The 10,637-nt window shown below is 34.4% G+C and overlaps 1 protein-coding gene across 1 annotated transcript; it reads right to left on the reverse strand.

The window, feature by feature from the left end:
* Positions 1-1,762: 1,762 nt before the first annotated feature.
* LOC142351619 (ATP-binding cassette sub-family C member 4-like) lies at positions 1,763-10,331 on the reverse strand. The gene is made up of 3 exons (XM_075403757.1): positions 10,155-10,331; positions 9,699-9,795; positions 1,763-1,957 (listed from the first exon to the last, which is right to left on the reverse strand). The coding sequence occupies exons 1-3, from the start codon at positions 10,322-10,324 to the stop codon at positions 1,763-1,765; spliced, it is 462 nt and encodes a 153-aa protein (XP_075259872.1). The 5' UTR covers positions 10,325-10,331.
* Between the last annotated feature and the right edge of the window lie 306 nt (positions 10,332-10,637).

Genomic DNA, 10,637 nt, shown 5'->3' on the forward strand with positions numbered 1-10,637 from the left:
CCTGATTGGCCGTTGAGTGACATAAAATTTGAGCCAAATTTTGCGCTTTTGCCTCGATCTGACAAACAGATACTTATTTTCAATAACACTCAAAATTTCGAATCTAAGTATTAACTTCTAAAATAGTGTTATCAGCGTTATACAGAAATCTGTCAAACTTTTCGTAATTAAAAGATATTACGTTCAATCTCCATTATGAAAGCTTGTTTGGTCTCAAGCTTCAAATCATGTTATTAGAGGTTATTATAGTCCACAACCAAGTGATATTTGGAAAAAGAAAAGCGATTTAGGCGCACTCGTCATTTGACCTCCCGCAGTGAAAAGGGGACAATTGAGTGTAACTGCTCCAAATTCAAAATGAGAGAGTAATTCAGAATTACTCTATCATTTTTTTGAATTTTTAGCCGCAAGATACCATTAATTCAAGTGCTTGCTTGCCCATAAACTTGGTTGATTTTCTGTTGATCTCTTTATCAAATTGTTTTAAACAAAAACCGACAGAGAGAAATCTAAAAGCAGCCGAAGACAATGACCAGCAAGCGCTCAAATTAATGGTATTTTAGCTCAGCGAGGGGGATCGTGGCATGGATAAAGGCACTAACGAACTTCGCATGAAATTATTTTAGCTCACTAAAGACAATTACTACAATTAGAATGAAAAAATAAAACTCATCCTGCAAAAGACAAGATGTCGAGCATAAAAAAAGTCAATGCGAACAGCAAGTTGAGGAGTGAGGGAAAATACATTCTAGAGCAAACATTCAAGCAAAAATTTTGAACAAAAGGCATACAAAAGTGCGGGGAAAAGCTTCAAACCTCGTTCGTAACCACTAACAAATATTCCGCTTTTGGTGATCAAAAATTTCTAATCAAATGATGAAAAGAAAGAGAAAAACGAGATTTTTCCAAAAGAGGATTTAAAGAAGTTGCTAGATATGCATTGTATGAAAACCTTTCTACTTTTCCACCTTTACGATCATGAGTTCATTCTTATAGTCTCGGTTCCATTTAAATCTGGCTTTAAAGAATTTCTGTTTTGTTAACAGTCACAACATGCAAAAAAAAATTAGTAAGAATAAACAGCTGTTATTAGTCTGGATGTCTACCTAAAAGGACTTGACGTTCAATCTCCGTGACAAAACCTTACGCAGAATATTTTCAAAACAAACTCCTCAAGACGAATTTAAAAAAAGAAACAGGAATTACAAATTCTATTAGTTTTGATTGGAACCAAAAATTGAAATAAAAACTTAGAAAATTTTGATACAAGTGATAAAAAATATTGTTTTTATCATCTGAATAGCATATTTGGTGTTTTTGGAACAATTTTACTCTTTCACAGCCTAATAAGAACGTTCTACCCAGTGTGACGATGTTGTAGCTTGAAGCTTGACTTCAAGGCATGTACGCTCACTGTTATCATGGGCCAAAAAAACACGAGCAGTAATCACGGGAAAAGACTCAAAAGAAAACAGCAATTGGAAAATAGAATTTCTTGTGAGGTATTGATAGTTTTTCAATTACTCATAACAAGCATTCTAAATGCCAGCAAAAATGTTTTCGGAAGTTGGCAGCCATTATACCAAATTCAATAGCATAGATTTAGGAACGAAATAATTTAGTTTTTATGTGCTTGAAAGCATAAATTATAACCGGCTAACGTTGGAGGAATTGCTCTCCAACTACTGCCACGTGGTTGGCTTCGTCAGTAGCCAGCTGCGGCTTAGGGAGACTAGCTTTAGCTTAACTGACTTCTCTGGTCTTAACTTACTTCACTGGTCACAAATGAATGTCTTGAAATACTGATGTTGTCTTCTACGTCGACAGTGGGAGGTAGCACAGACCTCTGTCCCTGAGAGGTCATAATGTCATCTTCGTTGACAGTTCTCACAATGTCACCTACATCGTATCCTTGACTCACCAGTTCGTCAGCAGTACCGCTTGCTAGCATTGTGCCCTGAGAACATAGTAGCATTTACAGGCTTGTCTTTGCAAATTTGCATCTTACAAAATACAAAAACAGTTTACTGGATTACACATAATCTTCACGTTAATGAGAAGCGTCTAGACAAATTAAAAAATAAACAAAGTTTACTGTTTTGTGAAGAATAATGCATTATCAGACAATTCATTGCAAACAAATCTGTTATAGTTTGTCAAGGATAGAGCACTGGGCCAAATAGCAATGTAAATTCTCTCCAGCAGTAATCCAGGAGAGTCGATTTAGATGTCAAAATACATTGCACCAAAAACACTAACTGGGGAAAAACCGTATTGGGGCGATGTCCCCTTCTGAAGGTTTTCAAAATAATTAAACTGTTTTCAAAATAAAGGCAGAAAATTGGTTTTGATTAGTTAGAGAAAAACTGTTCAACATATTTGAAAATAAAACCGACTAACGTAGAAAGAATTGCTCTCGAACGACTAGTGGGAGCTCGACTCTATTGCAGCCTGCTTCAGTGCGGGGGACTAAACTCACCAAAGGGGGCTTTAAATGACGTCATTAGAGATTATTATATACCACTATAACCACTAATAAAATTTTAAGAGGAAAAAATTACAACGAGTGGAAACAATTCAGCGCACTTCTCATTTGGCTTTTAGGATCATTTTCTCTTGTGCCCCAGTACGTTAAGCACATCCCAGTTAAAGAGCACGTGCCATTACGTAGTAAATCATAATGTTAAAATATGGCACTTGCGCTTAGAGGTTGTAAAAATATATGCACCCACTCACTGACGGTTGTAATGAAAAAAGCTATTGAGCAAAACCACTTAGGGTGTGAGTTTGATAACTTCGCGATGGAAATAACAACTTTTATTAAATATGCATTAGATATTGGCAGCGTTTCATATATGTCGAAAGACGAAAATAAGACATATATTAGAGCTGAAACTGAAAAACATAGCAGGACAAGTCCTGAATAACAATCCAAAGTATTGAATTAGCTTTGACTTGACAAAAATAAGCCGTTTTAAATGTCCAATAGAGAGATTAGTTTGACACCATTACGATTAAGCAATTTTACCACAAGAACAAAAAAGCAAAACTAAAACATCGAATCTAGTTTTAAACAAATGCTCAAAACCAAAAAACGACTTCAAAGAGCTCAGGCCACTAATTAAATTCCATTGCTTCTCGTTATCAACTAATGAAATTTGTCATTAATGGGTTAAGTGATAAGCCAGCAATAAATACAATAAACACTTTCAAAACTCAAAAATTCACTAATAGTTTTTAAAAAAAAACGGGAAGCGCATACGTCAAAGAATGCAATAGCTATGAATTGAAAAGATTTTAAACAAAGAAGCTTTTAGAAACTAATGGAAATGGTCAATAATGAGACAAAGAAATAACATAATAAAGTTAAAAACAAACTCGCAAAAAAACAAAACCTCTATAATATTTGAAGGCAATTGATGTCAAAGTCATAGAAGGCATCAGCTTCGAACAGAAACGAATTAATCGACTAAAATATCCCCTATTAGCAGCCTATAAGGCCTGTTATAAATTACAATAAACGATAAGACGACAAAAATTACAAAAGTACAACAAAGAAATCAAAAAATAACTTTGAGAAAAAGTAGTGTTAAAGTCATGAAAACTATTAACTCGGACCATTAATAAGGTTCTTTTGCGCCTCATTATCAATCAATGAGACCTGTCATTGATGACAACACAAAAATACTTTTGAAAGGGGCGAAATCAAATATTCTCTTATTTTATTTGACAAAAAAAAGTGTTCAGGTCATAAAAAGTTTCAGTTGCCCCTTGATGAATTCTAGCAATTTCAACTAGGCGCAATTAGAACACATGTATATTATACTAAAAGCACTTAAGGAAAAGAAACTCTGAAAACAGAAATCAAATTGACGCGCTTGAAAAAAAACTCCCTCTCCGAAAACTTGTTAAAACACCAATTTCTGACTCCACTTAAAAATGTAGATTGAAAAAAAAACAACCTTAAAACTACTCTAATTTTCGCTCCTTTCAGTACTTCAGCGTGACTAAAATCACCAATTTAATTTGACTTCTCACTGACATGAAAAAGCCGAAAAAAGCGTGATTCAGCACACACATCGTGATCTTTAAAAAAAGACAGCACACCAATACAATCCAAATCCTTTGTATTGAAAAAAAATCATACACGCAAAATCAGATTCAAGGAAACTATCTGATGTAGATTTACGATCAGCTGAATCATATTCAAGAAATGGCTCAGCAATAAATTCCTACAATGACATTGAGCATGTTTCTCATATTGCATCAACTCCCCAGTGAAATCAAAACAAAGGGCATGTATATCGGAAATCAGCGAACCCTTATTTGCAAATATTTTGTTGTCAACAATACTGTCTTTCAGCCAAGCCACGCCTGATCACAACAATGAATGTGGTTCGGAAACCAGTTAAAATGATTACAGATGGATATCATAGAACTCACGATCTTTAAACTATATTGGTTGTAATTGATAAAAATACATGAAAAGATGGAAGCAGTTGACCAAGTTTAATGAAAGACATGAATCACTACACGGGTCAAATTAGCACAAACAGTTTATTATTAAACAAACCGAAATTTCATCTGAAATGAAGCACAAATTCATTAGTTGTCACTTTTCACACCTGGCAGATCTGTAAACAATTTTGAAGTCTTGTCAAGCCTAAGCCTATCTTGGTCATGACGTCACAAGCCAGTGCATGATCAGGTAAGCTGTGAGTTTTGAATTATAGGTCTTGGGCTGAGTTGTTTTTCTCAGTTGTTATTTAATTTTTTTCAATACAAAAAACAGATGTGAAATGGATTGTCTTCAAATATATCCAAATGGAGAAAGAAGCACCAGCAAATACGAGCATTTCGAAAATTTCAATAAAAGATTGCACTAATAGATGTTTCACTAGAACGCGCCCATCGTTGCTCTACGACAACTTGAATTAATTGGAATTTGTGCCACATTTTGAATAAACATAAGCACCCGTTTTGGAAAAAAAACTTGGTGTACTTTAATAGTTCTGGATTTAAATCTGGATAGTACCTTAGAAAGTGGAACATTCCAATTGAGTTAACCTTCAATTATGATCAAATTTCAATTATGATTACAAATTTGAATAATTTCCCGTTGAATTCACCCCCAGGACTCTACATGGTTGTCAATGACCTGATTGGCCGTTGAGTGACATAAAATTTGAGCCAAATTTTGCGCTTTTGCCTCGATCTGACAAACAGATACTTATTTTCAATAACACTCAAAATTTCGAATCTAAGTATTAACTTCTAAAATAGTGTTATCAGCGTTATACAGAAATCTGTCAAACTTTTCGTAATTAAAAGATATTACGTTCAATCTCCATTATGAAAGCTTGTTTGGTCTCAAGCTTCAAATCATGTTATTAGAGGTTATTATAGTCCACAACCAAGTGATATTTTGAAAAAGAAAAGCGATTTAGGCGCACTCGTCATTTGACCTCCCGCAGTGAAAAGGGGACAATTGAGTGTAACTGCTCCAAATTCAAAATGAGAGAGTAATTCAGAATTACTCTATCATTTTTTTTTGAATTTTTAGCCGCAAGATACCATTAATTCAAGTGCTTGTTTGCCCATAAATTTGGTTGATTTTCTGTTGATCTCTTTATCAAATTGTTTTAAACAAAAACCGACAGAGAGAAATCTAAAAGCAGCCGAAGACAATGACCAGCAAGCGCTCAAATTAATGGTATTTTAGCTCAGCGAGGGGGATCGTGGCTTGGATAAAGGCACTAACGAACTTCGAATGAAATTATTTTAGCTCACTATAGACAATTACTACAATTAGAATGAAAAAATAAAACTCATCCTGCAAAAGACAAGATGTCGAGCATAAAAAAGTCAATGCGAACACCAAGTTGAGGAGTGAGGGAAAATACATTCTAGAGCAAACATTCAAGCAAAAATTTTGAACAAAAGGCATACAAAAGTGCGGGGAAAAGCTTCAAACCTCGTTCGTAACCACTAACAAATATTCCGCTTTTGGTGATCAAAAATTTCTAATCAAATGATGAAAAGAAAGAGAAAAACGAGATTTTTCCAAAAGAGGATTTAAAGAAGTTGCTAGATATGCATTGTATGAAAACCTTTCTACTTTTCCACCTTTACGATCATGAGTTCATTCTTATAGTCTCGGTTCCATTTAAATCTGGCTTTAAAAAATTTCTGTTTTGTTAACAGTCACAACATGCAAAAAAAAATTAGTAAGAATAAACAGCTGTTATTAGTCTGGATGTCTACCTAAAAGGACTTGACGTTCATTCTCCGTGACAAAACTTTACGCAGAATATTTTCAAAACAAACTCCTCAAGACGAATTTAAAAAAAGAAACAGGAATTACAAATTCTATTAGTTTTGATTGGAACCAAAAATTGAAATAAAAACTTAGAAAATTTTGATACAAGTGATAAAAAATATTGTTTTTATCATCTGAATAGCATATTTGGTGTTTTTGGAACAATTTTACTCTTTCACAGCCTAATAAGAACGTTCTACCCAGTGTGACGATGTTGTAGCTTGAAGCTTGACTTCAAGGCATGTACGCTCACTGTTATCATGGGCCAAAAAAACACGAGCAGTAATCACGGGAAAAGACTCAAAAGAAAACAGCAATTGGAAAATAGAATTTCTTGTGAGGTATTGATAGTTTTTCAATTACTCATAACAAGCATTCTAAATGCCAGCAAAAATGTTTTCGGAAGTTGGCAGCCATTATACCAAATTCAATAGCATAGATTTAGGAACGAAATAATTTAGTTTTTATGTGCTTGAAAGCATAAATTATAACCGGCTAACGTTGGAGGAATTGCTCTCCAACTACTGCCACGTGGTTGGCTTCGTCAGTAGCCAGCTGCGGCTTAGGGAGACTAGCTTTAGCTTAACTGACCGGGAGCGGGGTGGGTATAAGGGGGGGGGGTGCAGTTTCAGTTAGATTCTTAAACTGTATCAATTCAGCCTCTCAACTGGAAACTGCAAAATTACTTATTAAAACACGCTAGCAACCACCCTTACGAACTCCGATAACCTAATTATCGCACATTGACTTTATGACACGGCTTCATTAATTTATCCGATTTCTTTCTATTCTGCTCGTTTGACCTCGACCGTATTCACTACATTTCATAATTTACATAATTAAAATCCATTCAGTATAAGAAGAGTGAGGTAAGTCAGAAATCGACCGCGAAAATCGTGACTTATGCGAAACAAAAAAGTGATCGAGAGGTACAATGAATTCTTAATAAATAGCAAGGCGTCATGAGCCTTCGAAACCTGAACAAAAAACCTGAAAAATACAAATCTGAACATAGGTAATTTTACAATTAGAAATGAAAAGACACAAAATTAGTTCAAAAAATCATCAAATAAGCTCAATTATTGTTATCCTTGGTATTAAAGTTATCAAATACAAGAGTTTTGATTACAAACAGAATAACGCACAGCTGGACAGCTAAAACAAGTTTCGTTTTACTAACAAAAGAATTGGAGAACAACAAAATTTAGCAGGACAAAAATTTCAAGCAGAACAAAAAAGGCATTAAAATCCAAAAATGCACAACAAAAAAATTCCACCAATTTGTTAAAGTTTCTGGAAGGCTATCTCCTCAAAATCAAATTTATGTTGGCAAGGTATTTGCAGAAAAGCAAAACAAGATCATAAAATTATTGATTTCGTGACTTGCAAGAATATAGCTGGACATACAAGCGACAGCAAAAAGCAAAAAAAAACTAAAGATTTTCAAATAAAAAATGAAAAATTCCCACAAATTTCTGCAAGTTATCATTTGTTGTCGCCTAAATCCTCACTTTAAACAGTATGCAAAATTTGTCTTAAGAAAACTATTGCCACTTGAAATCGACCAGACATAAAATGCGGGAAACGTTTTAAAAAATTTAAAAAGTTTCAAAACTTATTTCTAATTGTATCAGCTTACTGATATCATGGTATCATATAATAAACGAAAGCGAAAAGGACAACACAAAATGTTTTAAAAAATGAAAAAAAAATCACAAACATTTCAAAAAATGACTAAAATTCCCGAGATCATTATCATCAAAAAAATTTATCTAAATCATAAAAACATCCATTAGTTCAACTTCAAACTTTCAAAAAATCCATCACACGTTGTAACAGAAAAAAATTGAAAATAAAAAAAAATCAAAAAGTTGGAAAAGTAGCATAAATTGCTTCAAGCTTCATTGTTAAAGTCGGCATAAAAACACGTACCTTAAAAAATTAACAAAAAAAGAGTCACTGATAGCAACTGGTCCACAAAAAAATTGAACTTTGTCAACAACTAGAGTGATAAAAGAATTTTGACAAACAAAGAAAAATTGTTTCTTGGCTCAAAACTTTGAAAAAAAGAGTTTTAAACCCTGACAATAGGTCTTCCCATGATCTTCAACAAAACAAGCACTTGAAAGACCATTTCGGCCCGCTTAGAAGACACTGGGCTTTGCGTGTTTATTCTGTCTTGAAATTTCAAGGTAAACGAAAAATTTGCAAAAGACATCGAAAAACATAAACCGACAAACGTCGGAAGAATTGCTCTTGATCGACAGGCGAGGCAATTTAATTCAGGGGCTGTAGCCTAGATCAATTTTGGGTGCAAAACACCTTTCCTCCGCCTGGATTCGAACCCCTGACCTCCATATCCACAGCCATCGCTCTCACCACTGCGCTACAAATCACGTAATACTTTTCTGCAACCGATTTTATATTAGCAACACGCTTTACTTCGGAGCAATAGAGATCACTCATAAAAGAAAAACGAAAGCGTGAAAAAGTCACTTGGAAAGTCAAAGAATGTTCTAGAAGAAAAGCGCAAAATTGCCAAGCGAAAAATTTGCATAACAAAAAGACACACACGTTTACAATAATTGCTATGAACTTCGTTCAAGAGCAATTAATAATAACGTAGCAGGACAGCTCCTAAATTACAATTCAAAGCATTTTCCTTGACTAATTAAAAAAACTAGTCCTATAAAATATAAGAACAGAAACATAGAGAAGAAACCGTTCAAAGAAACTTGAAAAAAATCAGTAAACATCTAAGACAAATTGCCGCACATGAACAAAAAACACTAATTTTGTTTGAACACCGTTTTCTCACTCTACTTTTAAATTATTGTGAAAAACTTTACTCTAGAAAACCCCTTGCTTTTTCGCTCCACTTCCTGTTTCCCTGTTGTCAGCGTGACTAAAATCACTGCTCCAGTTTGATTTCAAAAATTATGAAAGCGTGTGAACACATCTTTCAAAAACATTGGATTGTAAAAATCTTTGGATTGTACAAAAAGGAGAGTGCCTCAATAACTGCCGTTGAGAGGCCGACGGCGGCTATTAAACAAAAAAATTGAACTAAAATTTTCTGAGGAATCCATTACGTATAGTTTTTAAAAGACTGACATTTAAGCCTCGAAACTGTTAAAAACATGAATTTGCTGAAAATGCCAAAAGTTACCCAAAATTTAAATCTAGATTTGTTTTTCATAAAGTATGTCATATTTTGATTAAATAGCAAACTTCTTCGCAAGCAAACCTGATCGTATAATTTCTCGCCCCAATTAAGGTCAAAAAAATTCCCTATTTAAAGCAGAAACTATTTACGGCAATATACTAAGCAAGCAGTAGATATTAGCAAGTTTCACATATACGCGGGTTTTAAAATTACCTGTTGGAAAAGGAGGACTTTGGTTGCTTGGTGTAAATATTGGAGCTGATGAGTTGCAAGAATCACAATCTTGTCTTTCAGCAACCCTGAGATGCACCTGAACAAATAAGACTATATTCTAACATCATATATTTTTACACTTACCATCATTTCCCCGATACAGAATGCTCAAGTCGATGTCAGACTGAAAAATTTCAGATATAAAATCAAAGGATCATGAAAATTGGAAAACAAAATTCAACACTTGCACAAACAACAAATTTACTGCAACAACACTCCCCAGGATAATGAAGCGCTTAGAGTTGCAGAATTGAACATATTTTTAAACGTTTTTGCCCTCAAGCATAGTGCGAGCATGTTCTCTGCAACGGAACCCTCTTCGATCTCAATATGCGACCATCACCAAAAGGCGGTTCGGTTTTGAACGACAAACAGTTAAAAATCCATGGTACATACTTTTCGAAGAGCTGTTTGCTGACATGAGTGTCAACAGCGGACAAAGGGTCATCAAGTAGGACAATATCTGCGTCCCTGTAAGCTGCCCTGGCTAAAGATATCCGTGCTTTTTGTCCTCCACTCAACATGACACCTCTCTCACCCACTACAGTTTGATCACCATCCGGCATTATCTCGAAGTCCTGAGATTAAACACGACGTTATCCAAAAACGTCAATTCATGAAAGAAAAAAATAACCAGATAGTTAAATGCCCGTACTTAACGCCGTACGTATAATAATATATCAATAATAAATATCAATAATAAATCTGAAGTAGTTCCCAAGCTGAAAGACTCAAACGACACTGACCTAACAGCGAATGAAATTGTTGAAAAATTCAACATGCACTTTACGAATAATGGCTGTGAGATTCAAAAGAACGTTCAAAATAGTGAATTAAAAACATTTGCGTCTAAAAGTCAGTCCATGTTTTTATTTGAAG

Source organism: Convolutriloba macropyga, chromosome 13, assembly GCF_964194025.1.
Source record: "Convolutriloba macropyga chromosome 13, txConMacr16.3, whole genome shotgun sequence".
Taxonomy (NCBI): domain Eukaryota; kingdom Metazoa; phylum Xenacoelomorpha; order Acoela; family Convolutidae; genus Convolutriloba; species Convolutriloba macropyga.